At 54.7% G+C, this 26,933-nt stretch overlaps 1 protein-coding gene across 5 annotated transcripts in view; it reads left to right on the top strand.

Moving 5' to 3' along the window:
• RASSF5 (Ras association domain family member 5) overlaps positions 1 to 26,933 on the top strand; it is a 33,101-nt gene that overhangs the window by 2,839 nt on the left and 3,329 nt on the right. For 2 of the 5 annotated variants that reach the window (XM_080367608.1, XM_080367610.1), the window contains exons 2-3: positions 7,926 to 8,044; positions 25,691 to 25,804. In XM_080367608.1, coding sequence (XP_080223734.1) covers positions 7,926 to 8,044; positions 25,691 to 25,804 — 233 coding nt within the window. Of the gene's footprint in view, positions 1 to 6,173; positions 7,510 to 7,925; positions 8,045 to 12,891; positions 13,369 to 16,308; positions 16,544 to 25,690; positions 25,805 to 26,933 lie in introns of those variants that run through there. The other 3 variants (XM_080367609.1, XM_080367611.1, XM_080367612.1) reach the window with 3 other exon arrangements.

Raw genomic sequence — 26,933 nt, forward strand, 5'->3', positions numbered from 1 at the left:
TCCCACGTGTGACGGTGTCTGGCCCCGGTGAGGGGGGACACGCTGTCTGCAGCAGGCTTGGAGGGCTGGGAAGGGGCAGTGGGAGCTGGCCCCGCTGCGGAGCTGGGGCGAGGTGGGTTGGCCACGTCTTTTTTTGTGCCAAGCAGAGACGCACTGAAATCCCCTGGGCTCCATTTCCCCTTTCTGGAGCGGCGCGGAGCTGGCTTTCCAAGGCTGACGTGGGATGTGTGTGCTGCGGTTCCTCTTCCAGCCGGGGGCCTGGATGGGAGGGGTGGGGGCCGAGACCTGGCAAGTCCCAGAATCTGGAAAAGGATCCCCTTGGGTGGCTTCCCTTGGGCAGCTGATGGGTTTCGGCTGTCCTGGATCAGTCCCGTGGCTCTGGGGGTAGCGGACAGGCTCTTACCGAGGTTTTAGCTCCAGTGCCACCTGTGGGTGCTGCATCTGGGGCTGACGAAGATGATGTCTGAGACATTGGGAGCCTTTTCAGTGCCTTGATCCGGAGCGTCTGGGTCTGGCCTGTGCGTGACAGACACCAGGCATGCTGCTTCCATGGGCATCAGCGCAAAGGGATGGGGAAGTGGGAGCCCAGGAGCGACGGACCCCAGGCTGTCCTGCTGGCGTTCGATAAAAAAATACTTGATTTCAGTCCCAGAGCGAATGCAATTGCTCATGAGGAGTGGCTGTGCCATTATATGCTGTATCTTGAATATCTCCTAGCTAATGTATGTGGCTTTGTGCTGCTGGCACCTTTCAAAGCCTGAGTGAATATATATAAAAAAAATAAATAAACCACTGTAGGAGTGTAACTGTGCCCTGCTGCCGGCAGCTTTTCCTGCTATGAGAGGGGAGAAGGGAGCTGGATGGGCAGGTTGCAGAGGTGCATCTTTGCTGTGGGTTCTTTTGGTGTTTGTTCTGGTAGGGCAGATGGTGACTAATGCAGCTTCAAAGCCCTCTGCGCGCTTTATTTCGTTTTGGGGCTGGGGCAGAGGAGAAACCAGGCTGAGCTCTGTGCTGGGGGCAGCTTCCCGGTGAGAAGGGTTTGGGTGGGTAGCGGTGGGAGCAGCACCAGACAGGGCAGCGGTGGGTCGGGCTTTGGCTGATGGCTCGATTGCTTCCCTGGCTCTCAGTATCTCTGCTGGCGCAGTCTCAGGGTTGCAGTTGCATTTATTTTTTTTTTTCCTGGCAGCATCACGCCGGTGACTCAGGGTCCCTCTGTGCTGCCTGGGGCGGGCTGGTCACTGATGACCGGGGATCTTATGGCTTGAGGCAGAAGAATTACGTAGGAGCCTAACCTGGGTGTGGATCAGCTGCTTTGCTCCCTTTCCGTGCCAGCTCACCCTGAGATGGGCCAGTTCTTCCTGGGGGACTTTCTTATCCTCGCTGTGCCCGTGATGCAGGTGCTGATAAGAAATTCCTGTTTCTGGCACCACAGCCATTAGTGAAACCCGCAGTAAGACCCGTCCCAGCGATGGCTCACCAGCGTGCCCGCTCCTTCAGCTCGCTCCATCCTCTGGTGAGGCTGGGGTGCTCACCCCGGGGGCGCGCTGGCCCCGTGCCTGTGCTGGTGGGGCTCCCCCATGGCCTCTCTCTACCTGGCAGCTGGGGACACGATTTACTACCCACGTATTGCCTGGTGTAGTCCGGTGGAGTTGTTTCTTTGGCCCACGTGGGTTAAGTGGGATGCACCTATTGCAGGTGGAGTGACCGTAGGCAGGTGGTGTGGTGGTGGGAGCCACTGGCGCAGGGCTGCTGGTGGCTGGAATTGGGTGCCCACCCCGACTGATGGCCTGGGTCTTGGTGCTGATCACCACGGTGTTACCAAAACAGGGCGTTTGTGGGCTGAAGTGCTGCTTCGCAAGGAAATGATTCCAGCTCCCAGTGCTTCCCTGCCGGGAAGGCTGGCTGTGGGGCGCTGCCTCGGGGGAAACCTCGGAGCACGTCCAGCGCCTGGTGACGGTGGTGGCACATGCAGTTGTACCTGAAGCCAGGGTTTGATCCTTAGATCTTGCAACATGGACCCGGTCAGCAGAGCACTTCAGTGTCCGTTTGGGTTTATCTCCTGGGCTGAGGCCACCCGTATCTCTCAGAGCAGGTAGTTCAGTCCTCAAGTACTGCGCTGAATCATGACTTGCTGCCTGAAGGAGGAAACTGGTTAAACACACACCATTTTTATTTCGTTTGTAGAGCAAACTACAGTTCTAATATTACTGGTTTGCAAGTAGATGTTTGCTTAAGATAACAAATTCTTTAGCGAGCTCAGCCTCGCAGGGATGAGGGCTCATGCCACTGGCGCTTTCCGGGACACAGTAGTTTTTCATGTTATCTTCTTCCAGCAGGTCCTCCCACACTCTGTCGTGTCTCTGGTCTTGCTAACCAAGAGCTAAATAATAATTGGTGTAAATAATAATTGCTGGCAGTTCATAGGACCCGCAGTGCTTTGCATTTCTGTAAATAATAATTGCTAGCAGTTCATAGGACCCGCGGTGCTTTGCATTTCTGTCCTATCTGGCTGGTCCAGACGGATTCCTGAGGCTTCTCCTGCTCGCCGGTGACTCGGGCAGGTTGGGCTGGCGCTTGCCAGGCGGGTGCTGCTGGGGTCAGGTGAGGACAGGGTGAGGTGCTGGGGCTCCCCGGGGCAGGGCGTTTGCTGGCCAGGGGGGCGGAGGTGTGGGGGGGGCAGTGACCTGCCCAGAGCTGTGTGGTGGGGTGCTGGGGCTCCTGGAGCGGCACAGGTCTGCAGGGTCACCTTCCATCTGCGGTCCAGCCCTTGGGAAGGATTCATGGAGAGACACACCAGCCAAGGCTCCAGCGCCTCCTTGGCAGGTTAGTTTTTGGGGTGTCTCTTGTCTCCCCCTGCTTCGTCCCTGGCCCGGTGGGTTTAGCTGAGCTTTCTGCTCTCGCTGTGGGCAGAAGGGATGGGTATCGCTGAAGAGATGCTGTCTGGGCGTGGGGACAGCCAGGGCTGAATAAGAAAGCGCTCCGTGTTAACTCATTGCTTACGCTGCTTGGTGTGATTTTTAGGATTAGTTCAATTACACCTTTGTTACTCCCTGTAGAAATGCAAGAACGTGTTGCGCAGGGTGCTGGAAAGCCAGTCTGTAAGAGGAGCTGAGCAGAGAGGGGACAGTCATGATGTAGAGGGTACAAAGTGGCAGATTTCGAGCATGCTGTCAAACTGATGTTTACGTCCCACTCCATCATTTGACACCCGGTGTAGTTGTAACTGATAGATGCTGTGAAAGGACCGTAGTGGCAATCTAAAACCCTAGCAAACCACGTGCAGTGTTTAAAGCGATGTTATAAATATGGTTAATCTCAGTGTATTCTTTTAATTGCACCTTTGATTAAATGTTGGGGGCTTTTTTTCCCTCCCCCTTAAGCTTCAGCAGGCTGCAGGGGAAAAGCAGCAAAGTGGAGAGAGGATATTGGAAAGAGGCCTCCCAGCATACATCTGGGTCCTGCGCTTTCTCTCTCTAATCTCTTCCGTTGGGTTGTTTTATCTTATCAAGCAAAAAGCCCCAGAAATAGAAAGTTTTCCATGGCTAACAGGACAAGCCCAGAGATGCACAAGCTCTGAGCTGCGTGTTGCCTCATTGCTCAAAAATGAAATAAATAAATCCCTCAAACGGCAGCAGATTGTCAATGGACAATGTCCATGTTTTATCTCCGTGGCAGCAGGCGTAGCTTGCGCCGATGCACGTTGCATCTCGGCGGCGTTCGGCATCGAGGAGCTGCCCGCCCGGCTCCGCGTGCCCGGGGAGCGACCGATCTCCCGCAAGGATGGCAGACGGGAAGGCGGGGGCAGCCGCCTGCTTTGGGCTCGTAACAAAGAGAATTCGCAAAATATTCAGGCATTTTCCCAAGTCCAAGGCTTGGTCCGAGGGACTGCGGTTGCTGAGGAGGTCAAGCAGGGAGGTCTTGCTGGTCAGAGGTAGGTGGTGGTGTAAATCAGTGTGTTTGGGCGTATTTGCTGGCGGGCTGCTGCTAGACGTGAAGGGATCGATCCCTGCGGTGCTGCCCTGTCGGTGCTGCAGAGCATGGCGGGTGATGCACGGCCACCTGGGATCCTGCCCAGCAGGTAACGGGGCTGGCACGGGGCTGGCACGGGGCTGGCGTGCACTCTGGCCACCGTGCTGGTGGCACTGGGTGGTTTCAGCATCTGCTCTGGCTCCTGCTGCCCGGCTCTTGCAGGAGTGCTGTGCTGCAGTGCAACGTGGGGCATCGCTGCAGCGTGGGGCATCGGTGGTGCTGCGTTTGCCACCCGAAAGGAAAATTTGACTTTTAGTAAATAATGGCTTGAGAGCATCTGCCTGGCCGCGGGGTTTGCCCTCCGGATCCTGCAGTGATGCAGGGACCTCTCAGAGGGGTGGCTGTCACTGGAGGGGTCTTGTCTGCTCTGAACAAGCAAAGACCACCCTGGGGTTTTACCTGTGAAAAACAGAACCCAAACCACCTGATTTACACCTAAACCTGCTGAGGCCTCCGGTGATGGAGCCGCAGGCTTGGGGCAGGAACGAGGCCGGATCGTTGCTGGGGGGTGTCAGGAAGCGCTTCACGGGAAAGCCAAGACCCTCCCCTGCGTTTGCTCTGGGAGTGCTGGAGCTGGTGACGATGCCGCAGGTCCTGCCCTGACCCTTTGTGCCCGGAGGAGACACCAGCTCTCCTGATGTCGTGGGGCTGCATCCCACAGCTGTGCCCGAGGTCACCCCGAGTGACATGGGGCGGCTGCTGGGAGCGAGGGCAGAGGCACCGAGCCCTCCACCTGAGGTGGTACAGCCTGGTGAACCCAGCCTGGCACGGCTCAGCGAGCCCAGCCTGGCACAGCCTGCATTTGAGGGCGGGTGGGACAGGCTGAAGGATCCCGGAGCTGGAACGCGCATGGAAGGAGTCGCTGTTCTCCAACGCGGTCCGTTTCCAGCGCCCAAACACCTGTGGAGCCTCACGGCCGCTTTCAAAGCTCAGGATGGTTTATTTTTCTCTCTTTGGTGGCTCTGAGCCTTCCCGAGGCAGCTGGGTCATGCTTCAACGATTTTCCTTAACTTTGGTGATACCGGGAGCAAATTTATTTGCACCCTCATCCTCCCTGCCCCCCCCCCCCCCCCCTTTTTTTTTTTTTTTTTCAAATGAATGGCAGGATCCTTAATGACCAGGAACCAGAGCTTCCAGGTAACTCCTGCAATTTCATTTTAACATCACACAGGGGGTTTTTGCAGCTCGCTTTGAAGCACGCCTGCTCAGCAGTCCCGTGTGTGCCAGGGCTGGCAGCCCTGGGGTGATGCGGGTGTTCTCACCTGGACAATCCCCCAGCACCGCTGCAGGAACTACAAACTTCGGCCAGAAAAGAGTTGAAGAAACACTTTAGACCTTCTCCATCCTAATCTGGGGGGCAATCCTATATGATCTCCCATGTGGTGTTGCTTTGGGGTTGCAGGAGGTTTTCCTTTAGGTAGAAGCCTGGCTGGGGTCAGGTTCTTGGAGCCTCTGTCGTGGCTGGGGCTGGGATCTGGTGACTGCCACAGCCTTGTGCCTCCTCCTGCTGTGTCCTGAGCCTACAGACCTGGGGCTTACACATGGGTTGGATGGAAAGACGCCCCATAGCATCTGTGTGGTATTCGGGAGGTGGGAGTGGGAGGATGGGGTGGGCAGGATGACTGCGGTCCTATATTTAGGCACCTAGATGGGCATCTGTATTGAATGGTTTTGCTTTATCCCCCTGAGAAACTTTATCTGTAAAAACAGGGAAATTCCTTTCAGCCACCAAAGTTTTTCACAGTATCATGATCTGACTTTTTTTTTTTTTTTAAAAAAAAAAGAAACTACATTTCCAAGTGTTACTTTGTTTGACTTGAATGGAAATTATCTTAAAGCGTGAGTGGAGGCATCCTGCTCCTCTTAGCAAGCTTGTCACGTGACTGCTTCCTAAAGCTGTGCTGGGTTTCTAAAATTAGTGTTCCCTGCCGGATACGGAGTGATTAGGTCTGTTAATAGGTGATGGTGACTAAGGAGGTGTCATACTTTAATCCTGTAAAGAAATGCTTGGCCACGATGGGCCTGATCCAGAGAGGTGTGCTTAGGAATTGTAATTTCTGTAGTCTGTATTACGTATTTCAGCCCTCTCGCTGCGTGCCTCCTTCGCCTAAGATGCTCGAGCCTTCCCGCCCCGGCAGGCTGAGGTCCAGGGTCTGGAAGCCATGGACCAAGTAGACAGAAGGGACTTTCTGCTGGTGCCAGATGCTCAAGGTGAACCTGCAACTAGAGCAATCTCAAATTGGCAGCTCCAGCAAAGACTTGGCGAATGTCCCCTATTAAAAGGCTGTTCCAGTTGCTCAAAAGGTCACGCATGAAATTACCATGTAACTGTGCAGCTTATCTCTAATTAAAAAAAAAAAAAAAAAGCAAGTCTCCCTGCTTTCCCCCAGGCTTACTTGAGACAACTGCTTTGGAATAGGAGTATGATAGACAGCTCCTGCCAGATGAATGTAAAATGATAAATTATTTCCCTGTTTCCCCTGGAGATTGATGTTTTCCCCCCTCAGGCACCAGCTCCCAGCAGTGGCTCAGCTCCACTCGTTCATTCTCAGGCATTCCCGCCTGTGAGTGCTCGGCGGAGCTGAGCAGAGATCACTGTTTCCAGAGCAAACATGGGATATTCCTTTGCTTTCCTGCAAGCCCCAGATATTCAAACCCAATGACCCAAATGCTAAAGAAAAAAAAAGAAAAGAAAAAAGAAAGGTATTTAAAATACAAGCTTGCTGGCTTGAAGCGGGGTGGCAGGGCTGGTGCAGGGCTGGGCACTCGGTCCTGCCTCCTGTGGAGTAAGCTTTCTTGCTTTGGTTTTAGGATTTTTTTTTTTTTTTTTTTTTTAGGTCGGTGACCGCTCTGGAATTTTGGGTAGTGTAAAAAGTAAATTTAATGCTGTTTGTACAACAGTTAAAAATTAAAAAGGATCAGAAGGGCCGTTAAAGTAGAAGGATGTTGGTAGTTGCGGTCAGGCAAGTATAGAAAAGTCAGGGCTTGGAAAAAAAGGGCTGGGGGAGCGATAGCCACCGATACGTGCTAACTGTTGTGTCTGGTAGATGGAGCTGGCTGTGCCGAATGCTGCCGCTCTGGGACCCTGTGCCTGAACAGGTTAAACCTGGGCTTCGCAGAGGTGTCTGTGCAATTCCTACCTTAAACTAGTTAATGTCTCACAGGACAGGTCAGCATCCAAAGAAAACAGGCTACGTCAATGCCTTACTGCTCCTGGGCAGTGTGCGCTGGCGATGGGAGCTCACAGCCTTTGCCAGGGCCCAGGACATCTCCGTACCCTCTCCAGGGGTGGCTTTTTGGCAGCCTGATGGTAGATCCATGCCTTAGTCACTGTAACTGGCCCTTGAATTGTTCATGTTTAGTGAACTTAAATAGTTTGACTTCTGTCCAATACAAAGATATTTTTTCCCTCCTGATGCTAGAAGATGAAGCATCCTTTCTGCGTGAAGTGGCCGAGCTTTCGCTGCAGGCGCTGTGCAGGTGACGTCTCCAGGGAGCACAGCTGAGGAGCTGGGTACCCCATGGTTTGGTGGGACTTGAGCATATTTTTTACTTTGTACGTCAGCATGGCAGCAGATCGGGGGAAAGGCAGCAGGATGCAAGGCAGGAACGCTGCCCATGCTGCAGCATTGCAGCAAGAAACAGAGGTTTCCCTGGGGAGAGGGTGTGGGAGCAATTTTTGCTCTGGATGAGGCATCCTGGTACCTCTCCCCACCTGCAGGAGCGTGCCCGAGTGAGGACATGTGCCTGGCTGACAGCTCCGGCTGTGCCAGTGCCCATGAGCATCCATCTGCCCTCTGGCAGGAGCCTGGTCCCTTCCTGGGGTTCCCCCGCTGCTCCTCGACAGCAGGCTGCGGCTCTTGGGTGCCTCACTATCTCCTTTCTCTCCTGTGCAGACTGCAGATACACGTGCCACCAGGAATGCCGCAGCCTCATCCAGCTGGATTGCCGTCGGCCGGGCCAGTGCCAGAGCCAGCTCTCGCCCGAGAGCACCCTGCTGCCGCCCTGCAGCCAGGTACGCTGGGGAGGGGGCTCCGCGGGGGCCAGCAGCCTCGTGGTGACCAATGGCATCTCCTTCAGAGACCCGATTTCTTGCTCCTGACGGGTTTTCCAGCAGGGAGGTCTTGTCGGGGAGGTCAGCCCGTCGGTCCGGCCGAGCCGGGCAGCGCTCTCTGATGAGTCGCGTATATACTGTGTGCATCCTGCCCACCTGGATCCTGCGTGGGTGCGAGCTGGCACGCTGGAGGTTGTACGTGGGGGCGTCCCCCTCGCCGTAAAGGTGTGTGTGGAGCTGTGTCATGTTTAAAACGCTGCTGTCAGCCTGGCCAGGCTGCCTGGAACAGAGCAGGGGAGGAGCGGCGTCCCCCGGGGATGTCGGGCCCCACGCTGCAGCCCGGCCATGCCCAGGTGCCTGCAAGGGAGGGTCGATACCGGCATTAAATTGTGTCCCAGCACCAGGTGCAAAGTGCTCGAAGAGGAGCAGCAAGAGGGTGCATTTCACCTGCATCTTGGCAGTGTGAGCACGGATTTTGTAAGGAGCTTCAGGTTGATAGCCTTGTTTTAAGAGTTTCACTCGTCTGGGGGATTGAGACTCTTCAGTCTGTTATTAGGGATGCGCACTAATCCCCAGGGCTACTCCAGGAAGGTTTAGTTGTTTGCTTAACCCCCACCTGAGGGTCCCATGGTGCCGGTGATGCCCTGCTTGGGTGTCTGCTGGGACAGGCTGCAGCACGTGCAGTGGGGCACAGCAGGACTGCACGATGCCACACGGGTTGAGATGTGAGATGCTTAATGCTGGAAGCTTAAAACACAGCTTAGAAACCTGGCTGCACTGGATTTGACTAGCACAGAGCCTTTTCGATCTCTATATGCTTTTAAAAAAATCTGTATTTTCTCCATTATAACCATGCCTTTATATTCCTTGTATTGGAAGACCTTGCTGCATTTGTGCAACACTGGAAACGGAGCGGTGCGGTTTTTCAAAGAATAAATGTTTTTCAAAGGTGACACGGGGTTTCCGTTGGGTGTGTGAGCAGCCAGTGGTGGGTTTGGTTGTTGGCTGTGCTGCTCTGCAGGAAAGGGTCAGGGGGAGCCTGAAGTTAGGTGGGATTTATCTTGGAAGTTACGCATTGCAAAGGCACTCCGAATGGCTTCTCCACTGAGCCCTGAGGTTGTTTGAAGAGCCAGACTTGTGTGTGTTTACATCTCCTTCGGATGTCGTTGGGCTTCCCCCAGCAGCATGAGAAAAGCTTGGATTTTAGAAAAATTGGAAAGGCTTTTTTCTTCTTCAGGGTGATAACACCAGCCGGGGGTTATTGATGGTGCTAATAATAAACACGGAGCCTGCGCTTCGTGGCAATTCATCACCCTGACACGTCTCTGGTGTGATCCCGGGAAGGGGGGAGGCATTTTGTGCCAAGGAAACAAAAGTCTTTCCAATTACAGGAGCAAACAGAAATCCATAAACCCATCCTGAGGTGCCGGCCGGGAATCCCTGCTCCAAACCCTCCGCACGGCAAAGCGTGGGCATGGGTCTCGTTACCTGTGCTGGGAAAGGCTGTGAGGCTGAGGTGGGGGGGGGAGGGGGGCAGGGGGTATGTGGGCTCGTTTGAGGGTGAAGGAGGGTGAATTGCTGCAGTAAAGCTCTGTTTTCATTGGTGGATAATGGGTAATCAAGGAAAAATCATCTTCAGGTTTGCTTGCTTGCAGCCCATGAAGCTGAGCACGCAGCCACACTCCCGGTGTGCTTTTGTGGGCCAGGTGGGTTCTGCTGCTTGGAAGGAGGAGGGTGGAGGGGAAACGGTGTCAGCGTTGCGGAAAGGAGAGTAATAGGGTGCCTGAATACACTGCGGGGGGGATTGCACACTGAAAAAACAAGAAACTTTAATTAGGATTTAGATTAGATATTAAGAAGAAATTCTTTACTGTGAGGGCGGCGAGGCGCTGGAGAAGGGTGCCCAGAGCAGCTGTGGGTGCCCCGTCCCTGGAAGGGTTCAGGACCAGGTTGGACGGGGCTGGGAGCAACCTGGGCTGGTGGCAGGTGTCCCTGCCCGTGGCAGGGGGTGGCACTGGGTGGTCTGTCAGGTCCCTTCCAACCCAAACCGTTCGGTGATTCTAATAGCTAGCATAGTTGAAAGTCATTCGATAGTAGTATCAAATGTAAGCAAACTAGGAGCATCAGGAACAGCTGCTTTAATATCACCTAGTTAAGCCCTGTTACCATGTAATACCAGGCGTTAATAATTTGGGCTTTGATCCAACAAAGTATTTAAGAGTGCGTTACATTTGGGTCCCAGATTAGCTTCCCCGGGTGAAATGAAGCCTCCGCGAAAGCCGGCAGGAGTCCCTGCTGGTCTCGGCAGCACCAGGAGTTTGGTCCCTGCTTTTGGCAGAGCTGGTATGCGCTTCCCACCTCCGAACTGGTGCCGGTCACTGGTGACCGGGTTCTCTGAGGGTTGTCATGTAGCTCACCGTTCACCGGAGCTGCTGCTGAACCAATGGGTCAGCATTGCTTGGGGTTTTTTTCCGTGGTTGTTTTTTTTTGTGGAGCACATCTCCCTGGCAGGTGAACCGCCATGGAAAAGCGAGGGGTCCTGGAAGAAGCACATGGAGCAGTGCAGCGGGGGTGCATCCAGCTTCGCATGGGGCTCTGCAAAACTGGCTGCACCCTGTTTCCATGGGAAACACTCGGGGCTGAGGCTTCCGTGAGGATGCCCGTGCCGTTCATCGGCCCAACGCTGTGTCGTGTGTGCTTGACTTCAAGCCTCTTTCTCTTCTAAATATAGCTCTGTGAAGCCGAGGAGGTTTGTGCCACTGCAGAAGTACGCATGCTGCTAAGAGGATAGCTTATTTATTTGCATTGTTACAAGTTGCTGCCGTTGGGATTCTTGCCTTCCTCTTTGAGATGCAGGTGTTGTGTCCTCTTGCTAGTCTTTGCGTTGGTGTCCCGGTTTGTATTCCCGGGGTGCTGCAGGCTGTGGGGTACAGAGCTATCAAAAGCTGGTAGCAATTCAAGTCCTTCAGCTAGCAGATACAGATGGGAGGGTATGAAACACCGTCTGCAAGCCATCAAGAGGGGAAGAGGCTTTCGTGCGTGGATGGTAGCTTGTACGAAGATCTTGGGGCCCTTTTGGACCAGTCAAAGGAGCCCTGTGAGCTGGAGGAGGGAGCGATCGCTCCCGTTTGCAGGAGGGGTTTGCCACTGGTCCTGCTGCAGGTAGCCAAGCTGGGGAGCGGAGTGCGGAGCTCTCCGTGCTCGCCAGCCTGACGTGCAAACTGCACCTAGCGATGGGGAGAGTCGTGCCCTGAAAAGGGCGCAAAGGAATTACCATAAGAGCAGCTATCCGGGCACAGGGTGCCTCCTCTCTTCTCAGCTGGTGGATGCTGAGGGAGAGAGCAGGAACGTCAGGGCGAGGATGGCGTGGTGCTGCCGTGGCCTCCCTGTGAGCAGTGCTGTGGGCGCTCCTTGGGGTTGTGTCTGAACTGTCACTTGTAATTGCTGTCAGTGAGCTCCTTCTGAGGAGTCTGACTTTGCACATCCACCGCCAGCACACCTAGTGATAAGTTCTGCAAATCTGATCATGCGTGGCCTGGAAAAGCACTCCTCCTTACTGCACTCTTCCTGTGAACATCTCCCACGATTTTGTAGCTCTCAGTCATGTCTATGTTCTTTCTAGTCCTTCCTTTCCAGATCCAGGCTGGCCCCAGGCATGGAAACCTCCCTGGGTCTTGCCTACCCTGCCCTTCGTGGTACCTCTTGCAATTCTTTATTCTTTCTTGGATGGGCTGGCCGGGTCTTGCATGAAGTATTTCAAGTGTGGGCATCGGATGGATTTATTCAGTGACGTGATACTCTCGGACCTTGTTCCCTCTTCCTTTTTTGAAGCATGGTAGAGAGTTTTTAGCCTGTAGGCTAATACTGTTGCCTAAGCAGAGTCCTTTTTAACGCGGTGTGCCAGGCTTTTCTTTAGTCCCCCCAGCCTGCCTGTGCACACACGTCGGTTTCCAGGTGGGTAGGGAGAGCCTGTGCCGGGATGTGCTGCAACCCCATGGATGCACAGCCCCTCCTGGGAGCCCCCACCGAGGGAGGAGGATAGCTTGGGGGGAGCGGAGCCCTTCCCCTGCCCGGCTCCAGAAATACCTGTCATCTTCACCGAGGAGGAAGGTCACAGCTGCTTCAAAAGCTGCTGGGCAGAACACAGGGTGTTAGTGGGATGGTGGGGGCCCTGCAGGGGCCAGGGGAGAGTGGGATGGAGGAAGCAGCTCTGGGGATGGGTCTGTGCCGGCCTGGGTTTCCACAGGGCTGCAAGGGGAGAGGGGAGCTGGGATGGTGCTGTTGCTCTGAGGCTCTTTCCAAGGCCAACACAGCATTTTAATCAGTCTGGAGCGAGCGCTTCTTGCAAACGGGACTGAGGAGCTGAATGGCTTTTTCCTGGGCTGCAATCGAAGCTGCCTCAGCCGGGTGCCAGCACTGCTGCGATCACTCCCACTGCTCTAAAATTAGCTGCAGAGCAGAGAGGCACCCACTGCCTCCTGCAGCGTGATGACCAGGGGCTCCCAGCACCCCTGAGGAGGGTCTGAGGCCACATCCTTGCCAGCCTCCCCCCTTCCCCACCACCAGCGTGGTCAGGCTCGGTCCAGGGTTTGCCTCCCTGGGACAGCAGATGCAACGCCGCTCTCCAGGTTGCGCTGCCAGGGAAGGAGCAAGAGGCCAGCCTGCCCTGGCGATGGATTTTGGGTAGCAGAGGAGGTGTGGGGGTACCCGGGGACAAGCCCAGCGCCTGGGCCCTGGTGTGCAGCAGGGTGAGAAATTTTGCAAGAGGAAGTGGCAGGGCTGCGCGCCGCGGGGCGAGCGCAGGAAGGGGAGGCGATGCTGCGCGGGCGCCCGTGGGACCAGACCGCGGGCGGTGAGCGAAGCTGGGTGCCAAGAGTGGGAGCAAACTCGCCGCTCGGCCCCTTCCATGCTGCCCCAGCGCTGCTGCGCAGGAAGGCGGGTGGAGGAGGAGAGGGAAGGGTTAGCCGGCACGGCTGCCTGTTAAAGAGAAATAGCTCCGCTGGCTCTGGAGGATGAGCAGAAGGAGCTATTGCAGATAAGCGCCGGCGAGCTGAGGATGTGAGAGCGGGCTTGCTGCTGGTGCGGGAGCCGGAGCAGGGACCGCTGATGGTCGCCGGCCCCCCGAGCCCCCCGGCGAGCCCCGTGCACGCTCAGCCTCTCACCTTTGCTGGGCTTCGATGACCATGAGCAGCGGGTACTGCAGCTTGGATGAAGACCTCGAGGATTGCTTTTTCACAGCAAAAACCTCTTTCTTCCGGAGCACGCCGAACAAGGTCCCTGCCAAGGTAACAGCTTAAAAACTAGTGAGAAGGGCTGTGCTGGGTGGGAGGCGGCGGGGGGGTTGCTGGTGAAGGGAGATGTCAGTGTTCCTGCACGTTTGGCTGCAGGTGCTGCCAAAATGAGCTTGCAGCTGGAGTCAGGGCAGAGCCGCTGGCGGGGAGGAAGGCTCTGTCCGCCTCTTCCAGGGTCCCCACTCCATGCAGCGGGTCTGTGTGGCTGCAGATTTTTCTCAGCCATGTCTCAACCTTTAGCGTGCCGGCTTGGCCCCTTCCCAGGGGAACCACGGCGGAGGAGCCAACTCCAAGTGTGTTTTTTTCAGCTTTGGGGGGGGCAGGCAGCAGCCCTGCTAGCTGTCATCCATGGGTCGGGCTGCTGGCCAGGGACCTGTGGTTTGGCCTTGCAAAATAGGCACCACTGGTGAAAATTGGACCTGGGAGATGGGAAAGTTACAGGACTAAATTAATCTGCAAATTTATTAACACAGTGATGAATCTGGTCCTTTTCTGGATGCTTGGGTGCATATGTACCTGCCTTAGAGGAGGAGGGAGTGTTTGCCTGGCCAGTGTTGCACCCCAGGATGAGATTTCTGTATCAGTAACATTGACAAAGCTGCTTCATCTTTTTAAAGTGTTTTATTTTTTAAAAAAAATCCAAAAAGCAACAAACATCCCTGCTATAAACTTTGGGGCCCCAACCAGAACTGAGCATAAAAGGAGAAGGCGCCGCTGCGGAAGCGGGGGTTTCGCTCAGGAACCAGAGCCCTGTGGCACCCAGAGATGAGATCTGGCCCGGGGAGCAGCTTTTTTACTTAGAAATTCCCCTGTAAACCATCAGCACCGAGGCGCTTCTGCTCAGGCTCTGCTGTATTTGCACGCCCCAGGCTGCTGAGCTGCAATCCTCAGCAGGTGCTTTGGGGTTCAGCTTGCTGCAGCGCGGGGTGCTGGGGGCTCTCCCGGCGACCTGGGCTGTTCCCCTTGGCGGGGGGAGTTACTCTGGGGGAGAGTTCCAATCAACTGGCGATATTATTTTAATTTCTTGGAAGAAATGCTCCCTTGGGTTTAACATGGGATATTCCCTTTTAGCCAGCAGCTCCCTCTTGCTATAATTAACCGACACGTACTGCTGGTTTTTAAATGTCGTTTGATGATTCAGTTGTGTAGGAGATGTGAAAGATCGCAGCGTTAGTGCAATAGGCGCTGTGCTCCATGCCGGTTTAATGCTGTTCTTTTTGAGCCAGGGCACTGCAGATCCTCAGCTACCTTCCGAAATCAGCCTGATCACGCTCGTGCTCGGGAGCTCTCCTGTGCAGAGGGGTCAGGGGCTGCTGCAGCCCCTTTTTGGCTGGCTCCTCACCTGGATGTGGCCAGCATGGGTGGCAGACCTCCTGGCCGCTAGAGAAGATGGAGCCTTTTGGGGGTTTGGTGTCACGGGGAGGAAATGGTTCCTCTGTGTGAAGGAAAAAAAAAAACCAAAACCAAACCCCACACATTTGCTCTTTAAGCAGATGATGTTGTGTAAAGGATCTGTGTGCGGAGGTGGGTCCTTCTTGGGTTTCTCCGGCTAGAGGTGGAAATCATCCTCAGGCCTCGAGGGGAGAACATTTTGGGAGGTTTGTGGCATGCTGGTGGTGGTGCAGGTCCTGCAGGAGCATGGGGCATGGTGGGGAGGAGGAGGAGGAGGAGGCAGTGGTGTGGTGAGGCTGGGCTGGATGGCAGGTGGAGGGCAGCAAGGAGAGCATGTTCCTGGGGAGCAGGCAGCAAAGCAGAGGGACAGGGACAGGCACAGCCCCAGGGTGGACATCCCCCCGGGTTATGCTTCACTCCCTGTCCCCACTTTTTTGCTTGGCATCTTCTCTTGAGCGATGTTATTGAGTGTGGAATATTTCCATCGCTGCAAGGGCAGCGTGTGCCAACAGCATTGCTTTTCACCACCAAGTACAGTACCTGCTCCTGGCCGTGGGCAGAAAACATCAGCTTGGTCCCAAAAGTGAGTTAGGCTGCCGGGTGCGCTGGGGAACAGCAACATTCCTCTGATCCTAGATGCCCAGGAATGATTCCCGAGCCCAGGATGCACAGTGTGGTCAGCGCTGCAGCAGCAGCAGGCACCAGCCCGTGAGCATGGGCAGGAATAAGCTAAATACGGGTAACTTGGGGATGAATGTCTTAAAAGACCTAGGAAACAATCTCTGTAGAGGAAACGTGCTGTAGGTGGGGTAGGTGGGGACATGGAGGCCTCCCACCATTTAAAACAATAGAGTGGGATTTGATTGCTGTGAATAGAGAAACAATTTTTCTGATTGATGTAACTGTATTAGTCTGAAGAGCCTCTTTCTAGGAATTCTGTAATTCCTTTTTATTTTCAGAACCATCAGTGCAATCACTCTTCATTAGAAAAGAACCCTTTTACATCTCAGATGTGACCTCATTCCAGGAGATCTATTACTTGGCATTTTTGTGACTCTTCAGCCGAGTGGCTTCAGTGGCTTCTGCCTGGAGCACGATGGCTTAAAACTCTGCCAGATTGCTCTTCTGAGTCCTGCATCAGTGGCTGCCGGGAGGGCTGGATCAGGGGAAAGGGGCACGTTTCTGTCCAAGGACAGAAAACATGAGAGGGACTGTAGGAATCATGAGAAACAGGAATGTAGTTTCACCCAGGGTGGGATCCAGGGTGGCATTTAGGGATGGGGATGATGGGACCAGCTCCTGGCTTAGGAGGCCCTGAACAAGGTGAGCTGGGGTAACCCAGCAAGCAAAAGCCTTCCCTGCTGAAGAGGAGGGAGGCTGTGGAGGTGGTGGTGGTGGTGGGATGGTGGGATGCACGGGTGGTGTTGCTATGCTACCAGGTGCTGGTGGATCTGGAGCTCCCAGCAGAGACCACCATGGGGGGGGTTGCTGTGTGGGAGGGGGTGGCCGGCGGGGAGTTACGTGAGCTTGGGCACGGGGAGATGCAGGACACGCAGCGGTGTTTTGGCCCCACGGCTGTTTGCTCCCTCTCTTTGTGCCCTCCACGGTGGCAGTGTGCAGTGGTACCTGTGATGGGGACTGTATCCCTGGAGGTGCTCGAAACCCAGCCGGGGGCTGGATGAGGTGGTCCCCAAGATCCCGTCCAAACTTGGAGAAACCAAGTCCCAGAAGTGGCTGGCCATCAGGTGCAGCATCTGTGCCAGTTCGTGGGTTGCAGGTAACCGTCAGCGTTCACGTTGCCTGCGCTGGGTGGGCAAAGGGAGCATCGCTCTGCCTGGTGCGATGCAGAAGGAGCCAGAGCTGAGGGACCAGCGCAGGGTCCTGTCCTTGGCCTGTCGTCTCCAAAGTGTGGGAGAACAGAGTCATTCCAGAGGGGAGGCAGGTCTGCAGGGGGTCTGGCACAGCCTGGGGTGGCCCAGGGCACCTCTTCTGCCAGGGGGGAGGGGGCTTTTCCTGGCTCTTTAAGGCTGTGATTGGTCCCCCAATATCTGCTGCTGAGGATCAACAGATCCCTTTGATCCACCCAGCCTCCTTGATCCAGGCCGGGGTCTCACCAGGCTGGTCTGTGCACACAGAGTGGGGTGGCTGAGCACCCATGGGGTCCTGTCCAGCCCAGGCCCCCTGAGATGGAGCTCTCTGGGAGGACCTGCTCAGTTCTCGCTGCCGAGCAGGGATGTGGCAGGAAAAACGGTTTCTAAGTGAAATCTCCATGGCAATCAAAACACCGAGCCCCTCTTCACTTGCCTCTAACCTCTGAAATGCAGCAACAATCCTTCTCCCCTTCTCCAGCGATGCACTGCTCTCCTGTCTTTTGCGTTTTCCTCTGAACCCCAAAGTAAACCGCAGCATCTCACTTGAATTTCTCAAAGGGAGTGAAATATGTTGGGGTTTCTTTTTTTTTTTTCTTCTTTTTTTTTTTTTTCCCCCAGATCTGTTCCATGATTGTTCTCCCCGCCTGTCTGCGCTTGAGCAGGGGATCCTTTCCCCATGTAATGCTGTGAGCCACGGGGGCGCGCGGTGAAGGGGCAGTGATGGAGAGCTGTGCACCAGCAGAGATGACCCATCTCTCCGGTGACTGTGATGGGGCTGTGTGGTGCTGCCCCAGCCCCGCTGCCCCCAGCCACCACTGCTCCCTGCTGCAGCTGGATTTACAGTTCTGAGCTGCCGGTTCTCATCTTTCTGGCTCAAATTTGAAGTGTTCACATTTCCCTCCGGTCCTTTGTGCTGCAGTGTGGTGGTGGTCACAGGGCATGAGCTGGTGATGCTCCTCCAAACTGCAGCTCCCCGGTGAGCAGCACTTAGCTGCATTTCTCCAGGTTTTGTTTTCTGATGTTTTAAGGCAAATCTTTCCTTAATAAGCAGAAGAATTGAGGATTGATGCCCTGAGGCGTAAAATCGCTTCGGAGCAGGTCTTTGAAATACTCTTGCAATCCAAACACAGGAGCCAAAGGGAGAGCTTGGGCTGTGTTTTTGGGGATGCCAGTTGTCACAGCATTGCTGATGTAAATGGCGATGGACCTGTGCCCGTGCACACCAGGGAGGACTTGGCTGCTCCTGCTCTAGATAAGACAGTCATTGCCAAGAATGTGGTGATGTTGGGCCAAATCCATCTCCACCGTTCTGCTGTTCAAATTCATTAACTAAATAGCTGGTGAGGAAAATTGGCTGGGAGAGAGGGGCCAGGGATAGTGTCTCTGAGGCTGGTTTGTGGCTTCAGGGAAGCAGCCCTTGCTCCAAGGAGTGTCCCGTGGAAGTGCACACTCAGCCTTTCTATCTATGGTGCCTTTCCATGCCTCGTTTTATGGTTAGCAGAGCCACGGTTTGTGAGCTGCCCATCTTCCTCCTCCTGAGCTGCGCATCCAAGCTGTAACCGTGCCCCGGCTCCTTGGTGCCGACTGGGGCTGCGGTGGGATGGGGAGCCGTGGGGAGGGGGCACCGTCCCCTCTGCAGTGTCGGAAAGCTCCCGTGTCCCACCTAGAGCTCTTATTCCCAACACAGAGGCCCGATGTGAGCTGCTGCCTTTGCTTGTTTTAAAAAGGTTTTTAAATTGAGGGTTGACTTCTGCAAGGTGAGAGGCTGTAGGAAGGATGCTCGCCAGCTGGACGTGGAGCACATCCCTCCTGACAAACCAATGAAATAAAAACCCCTCCAAGAATAGAAAAAATCTGCCACAGAGGCTTTGTTGTTGCCTTTCTTGGCTTAGAATCACTCTTTTGAGAGCATGTCACCGTAGTCATGATGGCCCATGGGTTTTTTACCTCCCCCATAATAGCCTGTTACAAGCTCATGGCTCATTAGATGAGTAGTAGATTGCAAAGGGGAGGCCGGTGTGGCTAACTCGCTGGGGGCGATGGGCATTGTGCATCGCAGCCACCCACCGCTTCCCAGGCACTGCTCTGGGCAGCCTTTATCCTGCCGAGCATTAGCCCAAGTGCCAGATGAGGCTCAAGTCATTTATTACAATCGCTGTTTCCTACCACTGAGAAATAATGTAGGTTACGGAAGGGGAGCCTGTGTGCAGTGGGCTGTGATGGGCAGGGAGAGGACGCGGCGGGGTTCATCCCTCTGTGCTGCTGCGGGTACCCCAGGCCACCGGGCTGATCCTGCGCAGCACGTGGGTGGCTGTCTCGCTGTGGGCCACGGCTGTCTGCAAGTTACTTTATGGCGGTTTCATAGGGGACGGTAAACACGCTGCCCGCTGAGTTTAAATGATGCCAGCGGGCGGAGTGGTAGTTAACCTCTGGCATCCGTGACCGTGCAGCGTTCTGCATCAGGTTTCTAACGGGGCAGGAGTAGGAGCACCCTGGAGCTCCAGGCTGGCCATCGCTTTCCTGCCAGTTGCACGTGAGGGTGGCACGATGGAGGCGACAGGAACGTGCTGGTTTTGCAGGCTGGCAGGCAGATGTCGTGCCATGCAGCCAGGCCATCCCCAGGGGGTGGCTCTTCCCTGGGTTCCAGCCAGGAGAGCCACCGGTCCAGCAGCGGTTGCCAGAGTTTAGGTGCAGGCAGAGCTACCGAGCTCTTGTTTTGTTAACAGCTTGTTTCATCCTGTCCTGGTACAACAGGAAATGTGGCAACGGTTTATGGTTAATAGCTTCTGTTTTTCTTCCTTCAGGCAGAATTGCATATTCTGCACCAGAAACTTTGCAAAACCGGAGGTCCGGGTACATTTCTGAAGAGCAAGAAGTAGCTGATCTAATCATGTGTGATGGAAGGAGCAGCGCTTCTTTTCCCAGGGTCCCCCAGCTGTGGTGCTGGTGCTGCTGGGCTGGTGCAGGTCCTGCTTGCAGGCAGGTTCTGGTTTATAAAACAGAAAAGCAGAGTCTTGAGCCATGGAGCATGCAGAGGGTTGGGGATGGATGCTGTGGTCACTCCGGGGAGCTCAGAGCCGTGCCAGAGCATCACTGCCATGAACGGCAAGGAGAGGTGAAGGGGGGACCCTCGGAGCCACCTTTATGGTCTCACAGGGCTCCCCGGACCCTAAATAGCTGCCAGAGTCAGGATAGCACCGCGCTGGGTCCCACGGGACAGCCAGCTGGGTGTGTTAGCTCTGCTCCGGCAGCCTCGCCGCTTGGCCACGGACTGAGCGGGTCCCTCGGGTTTTATCCGGGCACTGCCCTGTGCACGGTGCTTGTCAGCCCCACAGCGGGGTCGCTGCACAGAGAGATGATTAAAACTTTCTTTTCCTGGAGTCTGAGGGTGTAGGGGGAAGGTGAGCTGGGACAGGCTGGTGCAGTAGGATTGCTCCCGTGCCATCCCTGGGGGGGGAAACAAATTGTTTTTCGCAGCGCTGGCAGTGTTTTGTGGCAGTGCTGGTCCAGCTGACTCTCACAGTGCTTTGCAGTTTTCCTTTTAAAATCAAAGCGGCTGCAAGAGCTGGCCTAGCTACATTTCAAGCCCACTTAGAGCACTGTGGAAGTGGTAACTTCTGGTTTGGTTTTTGCACCACAGTTGACGTACAAGGGATAAAGTACCTGGGAGTGCCGGGCTGGTTTCTGCCATACACACAACCTTCTGTTTCAGAGATGCATCTTTAAATCCGTGGCTGGGTCTCAGCTGCTGGTGGAGCCGGGAGCCCTGTGCAGGGTCGCTGGGTTTGTTTTCCAGAGCAGTTTGGTTGCTCTCTGCATGCTTTAAATTGTGCTGCAGTGGAAACAGTTAAACCATCTGTCACTGACACTGGGAGATTAATGAAAGCAAATTAATTCCACCCTGGGTGGGAAGATGACTTAATAAATGACCCTAAGAGAACATAATACAGCTGCTAAAACCCGTAGTTGTCAAATTGTCCTAATGCAGGGTTTCTTTTATCAATTATAATGGCGCATGGAAGGGGAGAGAACAACCTGTTACCTGGAGCTGTGGCTGCACCATCGTGTGAACTGTCAGAGGTGTGATGGCCAAGGGTTGGAACCCTGTGTCCTTGGGGCAATCCCGACACCAGGGTGTTGACTCTCCCAGCAGCAGACGAAGGCTCGTCGTGCCGGGGGTGCTGTGCTGCTCTCAGGGCTTGGCCGGGCTGGCTGAGCAGCGGGTGCTGGTACGCTCCTGTGTGCAGTACGATCCTGGTGTCTGTGAATGCTTTGGTTTATGTTTGGGTTAATCAAAACAAATAGATGTGGCAAATACAGAAATTAGGGGCAGTGTTTCTTTCCCAGTGTTTTCCCAGATTAGGCTCTGAGCATCACGAAGCTGCGGGATGGGCAGAAGGCGGCAGAGGTTTGGCAAAACTTTGGTGCAGGTGGGAACTGAGCTGCCTCCTGCCTCCCCCAGCGCTGTCATGCAGGAGCAGCAGGCGAGAGGGGCACAACTGCCCTCCTGCCACAGCAGCATATCCCAGGTGTCGGCTGATTCCTGCTCCCGGGAGCAAAATTCAACCTCCTGGAGCAGCAGCAGGGCAGCTATGGATGCCTCAGCAGGGTCACACTGCTGTGGGGGTGCTGGGAAGGCACAGGGCTCTGCAGCACGGTCTGCCCTGTGCCTGGCTGGAGGAGTACGAGTGTTTTGCAAGGATTGGGGTGTGCTGGGGGTGTTGGGGGGCTGAGCAAGCTGAGAGACCAGCCGGTACATCTGTCTGCCAAGATGCACACGGGGGAAGGCAGGATGCCAGGGGCTGGGCAGCGGTTTGTTGTTGGAGTTGCGTGGGGACGCAGTGTGAGACCTGTGATGTTCTGCCACCAGCACCGTGTTCCCGAGCTGGGCTGCCCGCTCCTCCTGCTGCGAGTGATTTAGGTTCCCTGGAGCATGAAGCAATTAGTGCCTGCCTTGTGCCTGCTGTGACGCCCAGGGGACCATCACCACCCCAGGCTCCTGCGGTCCTGGGTGCACCGTGCGTCCTCCATGGAAACCGGGTGGCATCAGCGCACGAGCTGCTCCGAAAGCTCTTAATAGCTGGCACACGCTGTTTTCCTCAGCTGGAACCGTCACAAGAGGGGAGGGATGTGCCCCACTGGGGAGAAGCAAATTGCAGTGACAGGGATGGACTGAGCCGCTCTGTTTGCTTTTGCCATGCGTGTCTGGATGGATGCTGATCTGCACCGGGTTGTGTTTGTGCCGTGGGTGAAGTGCAGCGTACGTGCGTGGCATGCCTTACCCCTGCAGCTGTGAGGTGCAGCTACAAGTCTCTTTGCATGCAGGAGGGGATGGTGCTGAGGGGTCTCCTGCTACGACTGGGGTGGGGGCCAGCCCTGGTGGGTGGCAGCACGGCTGTGCCTGTCCCCAGCGCTGTGAAACACGTGACATGACGAAGTGGAGTTTCTGAGTGCACATCTTCCGTTAACTTAAAAGGGAAGTTTCTGGTCATTTTTTCATCCCTAACCCCCCCTCTTTTCTTTTCTTACTTTTGAAAATCTCTACCCTTGGCATTATTTTTAAAGACTCCTGCACCAGCTCAGCACCTGTGTGCAGCCATGTAAGACCTATTGCAGTCAAGAGATTGCAGCAAAGCATGCACCTAAAGACTGACGGATTGTGCAGTGGAAGTTGGCGTTGTGATAAGTGGTTGTTTATATGCAGTTCTTATATTCTTATATATTCTTATGCTTCGCTTTTATTTTCTTAAGGCACTGAACAAGGAGGAGACTGTAATACAAAGTCAACGTTCCTCTGCTGGGTTACTGCTCCAGAGTGGTGTTTCAAGAGATCTCGTACTGTTTGCCAGTCTCAAGCAGAAATTGTGAACTCTCACTTGGGAATTGCTTGATGATAAATTTGGGGCTCTCGACTCCCAGGACTGTAGGTCTTGCCAGATTGCAACCAGATTTTCAGTCTGTCCTGTGCTTGATTCTGCACCTAAAAGAAATACCACAGCTAGCCTTGGGCAATGCTGGCTTATTTACAGCTTGCTGCATCCTTGTCGTGTGTGCTGTGGGACTGCCTGGGAAGAGGCAGGCTTTGCTCTGAAATCTTGCTCTTTTTTTTTGCTTTTTGCTTTTCTTTTTTTCCTTCTTAGAGGTTACAATTTTCATTCTGAGCCTTACTGGCCTTGATAGCACATCCCTTCACGCTTTCTGCTCTCCGCTAATGCTAACTTCTGAGCGAGCCCATATAAAATATGGGAGCGCTGCTCGCTGTTTCAGGCAGCGCTGGCAAAATGTATTCCCAGCCTGTCTCTGGGGAAGGTGGTGAGTTATGGAAAGGCAGCAGAGCGCGGCGCTGGGAAATCCAGCCCAGTGAGCATAGCCCAAGATGCACGCAGGCTTGTTTGCAGCAGGTCCAGGTCTGGGATGCTGAAGGCTATGCTTTCGAGGAGACCTGCTCTCCCGGCTGGGTGGAAAGCCCCTCCACTGAAGGGCTTTGGGTAGCCCAGGCTAATACAGTGGTGTCAGACCTTGAACCACGAGATGAGCCTCGTTTAGGGAGTTTCCAGTGGTCTTGTGGCAATAAAGTCATCGAAGCTCCTTGGATGCCACTGTTGGACCCGTGTCCTGCTGCTGGCGAGGCAGCGGCTGGTGAAGAGCTCCAGCAAAGAAGTGAAGAGCAGGTATTGCTGCAGGCTGCAATTCTTGCTGCTGGTTTGCATCTGGCAGCGGGGTTTGCCGTGACTGGCATCCCTAGTGGGAGCCGTGCTCTGGGCAGGAGTTCAGGGGTGGTACCTCACGGGGAACGCTGCTCAGCCCCGTGGCCCCGCAGGCTGGGAGCTGCTGTGCGGTCGCTGCGGTCCTGTCCTTGCAGCAGGTTGTTTCCCATGAGGAGACCCAAACGTGGCTGCTGGGCTTTATCGTGCAGCTGGGAGCTCCTGGGTTAGTTCAGCTCCCTGTATTTTAATTTTTTTTTTAGAATAGATTTTCTTAGCCTACTTGTGATTTGCAGTTTACTTCAGGGTCACACAAGTCCTTGCTTCCATCTCTGGATTATAGGAGCCATTAACTCTGCAACAGACTGTTCTAGATGGATGCTGCAGGTGAGCAGGTGCTTTGTCCCAAATACCTGCTTCGTGCTTGTTGCCGTAGTCCCCAGGGATGGGATGCAGGGGGGTGTCCCCAGAAGCACTTGCTGCATCCTGGGGGCATGGCTGTGGCTTGGTATCTTTAATTTTGTGCTCTGGGTTTCCCTCCCCTCCTTGCTCCTCCTGCATGATGCAGGCAAAGCACCAGCACTCAGGGACAGCCCCAGGAGCCTCGAGGGGCTCTGCACCTGCTGGGGCTGCACTTGGAACTCTTAGGGTGGGAACACACAAAATCCCTGCCCATATGTACTGGCACGTCCTTTCCTGCTTTCTAGCAGGTTTTCGGAGAAGAGCTCGCTGGTTCGTGTGTTCCTGCAGCACCTGGGCTCTGCTGTCACGCCGGCCACGATGGAGGATCGCATCCTGACATTTTGTTTGCAGGGTGTCCGTGGGCCTTGGCAGCCTGTGCGGCGGCGCTTGGGCAGATGGGAGGTGGGAGCGTGGCTCAGGCTCTGGCTCCAGGCTGCTGCAAACCTTCCCCGCAGAAAACCATCTGCGACTGCATGGTGCCGGTGCCTAGCCAGAGCCTGCCGGCCGGCTCCCCCAGCACTGCTCCTGCTCTTTCCATCTCACATGTCCCTGGAGGAAGACGGCTGGCGTCCCACAAACATTGCTATGAGCCATGTCACCTGCTTTTGATGCCATTCGATGGTGGCCAGAGAGCTCTCCTTGGGGCCGTGTGGGAGCAGTGGGGCACAGGGGTGGGCAGGGTGCAGCGGTGCTTTGCACGTTTTGCTCCAGCATAGCCCCAAGATGCGTGCCCTGGCTCTTCTGCAGAAAGCACTGTCCTTTTCCTGTTTTAGACAGCCAGTAATGGGCACTATGGTCCTGCTCCCCTCTTGTGCAGGTCTTGCAGCCGCTCCGACCCCATGGCAGCATCCTCCTGGGCTGGCCTCTGCCCCCCGTCCCAGCTCGGCTCAGCCCGTGCTGCCGGCAGCGCTGGGCTCTGCTCCGGCACGTTACACAAGCCCAGCCGTTGCCTTGCGGCTCAAACACTCCAAACCCTGGGCTGCATTTGGGAAGCTCCCACAAGCTGCCTCTCTGCTATAGGATCATGTTTTCCTGTTATTCATTAGTGACATTTCCACATCTGACCTGCATGTAAAACCCACCTACGTGCCCAATCTGTCGCTTGGCCACCCATGAGGAAATTCCCACAGACCTGGGTGAGCAGCAGCCGCCGTCGTCCTCCCAGCAAGCCCACGCGCGGGCCGACGCTGAGTGGTTTCTGACACAGGCTGGGATGCCTGGACTGGGTTTGCAGTGACTGACTTATTAATCACACAGCCAGCTTGCTGCTTGTGCGATTTTACTGCTTCGAGCTATAACTTCCAAAGCTTTGGACAAGAGCAGTGAGGAGCGGTCCAGCAGGGATTTAACTTCAGGTGTTGCTTGGGTGAGCCTGCTGGAAGCTGGTTGAGAAGCACCCCAGGTTTTTAAGGGGGTGCCTGGCTTGGGTAGGCAGAGCCATGGATACTAGGAATAGGATGTGATTTTTATTCCCCCCCACAATGACATTGTAAGAAGCAGAGCAATGCTCAGCAGGTGCAGGTGGCTTTTTTTTTCCCTGTTGTTTTTTTTTTTTAAACAGGTTTTGGAGGCTGGATTCTTTGCCCTGGTTTGTATTGGGACATCTTTACTGTTCTGTGCCCCTGCATCCCACTAACTGGTGGGGTTTGGGTTACCCTCCACTGGCTGTTACTGGTGTACAGAGGTGGTTTGGGGCAGGGATGTGGCATCGTGCACATTCAGCCTCTTGGCCGTACGGACCATCTCCACCTGCACCATCGCTGCCAGCGTGAGCTCAGGATCTGCACAGGCTCTTTGTTCCTGTGTTTCCTAAGAAAAAGGAGAGCAGAGCAGGTGCAGCGTTACCCAACACATCCAACAGCTGAAGCCTGTCTCTTCTGATTTCAGAATGTAACACAAACAGTAGAAGAAGAAAAACGCGAGCCTCCGACCATCCAGGAGATCAAACAGAAAATCGAAAAATACAATGCAAAAGTTACAAACTGCCTGTTGATGAAGCTGGTATGTATTGGGCCCTATTTACCTAATACGCAGGAAGCGATGCTGGTTTCTCTGGCTGTGAACTGAGCTGGGCTGGAGGAAGGTTCCTCCAAGCAAGAGGGCTTGGGGCTGTCGGGATTTTCTTGTTTTCCTTACCCGATCTGCTTTTTCTCCTGCTCTCTCCTCCTTGGGTTTCATTAGTGTTAGTCACCCACACTAGAGGTAACCCTTCCCTGCCTCCATCCCTTCTCGCCTGGGAGATCCTTGGCACGGTGATCTGTGGCATGGCGATCTGTGGCACGGTGATCTGTTACCAGCCTGTGCTGTGAATGCGTTGCCACGAGCCGGTGAGCCCCCGTCGGGGATGTGCCGCGGTGACGCTGGGGCTGCGGCGCTGCAGTTCAGCACCTGTTGCAAGGCGGATTTAGAAACACCAAGTGGATTTAGTAACGCCAAGTGGATTTAGAAACACAGAGCGTTTCTAGGAGGAGATGCTTTTCTCCTCTCCACTGCCAGGTGGGCTTAAGCAGAGGTCTAAGACCAACAGTGGATGCCTTATATTTTGAAGCTTTGATTGCAAACTCGCTTATTTACTTACTTACTTACTTACTCGCTGTAAGTAAAGCCTTGGTGTGTGGTGAGAAGACAAGGAAATAACCTCTTTTACCAGCTGGAGTATCGCAAAGGTACAAACTTCAGAGGATCTTCCAGAGTACGGGGAAAAGCTTCTCATAAAGTGAAATAATTAAATTGTAGAACTTCCAGTAACAGCAGCTACGTAACTGCCTTGCTAACATCAGAAAATAAACCTGACATTTATTTTAAAAAGTAGATGTTACAACGCTCTCCTTTGTGAAGGCTGCACGGTAACTTCTGCTGGAATGTCTCACCCACTGAGTTTTATCACCCCTTGACTTACAGGAGTCATTTGGGACCCAGATGTTTACTCCTGAGTTCTTTGGCTTGAGGTTTAGCAGAAACACAGTCCTGGGACTCGACTGGGCTCAGGTGCTCGTGGTGGCCCTTCGTGGGACCACGGGAGTGCTGCCGGCACCGGTCCCTTGGCATGGGCAGTCTGTACAGAGCCAGGCTTTTCCCTTGGTTTCTGCATTTTTGCAGAGCGGAGGGTAGGGTGAGGGACCTGTTGTGA

Source organism: Falco punctatus, assembly GCF_963210335.1.
Source record: "Falco punctatus genome assembly, chromosome: 17".
NCBI classification, from domain to species: domain Eukaryota; kingdom Metazoa; phylum Chordata; class Aves; order Falconiformes; family Falconidae; genus Falco; species Falco punctatus.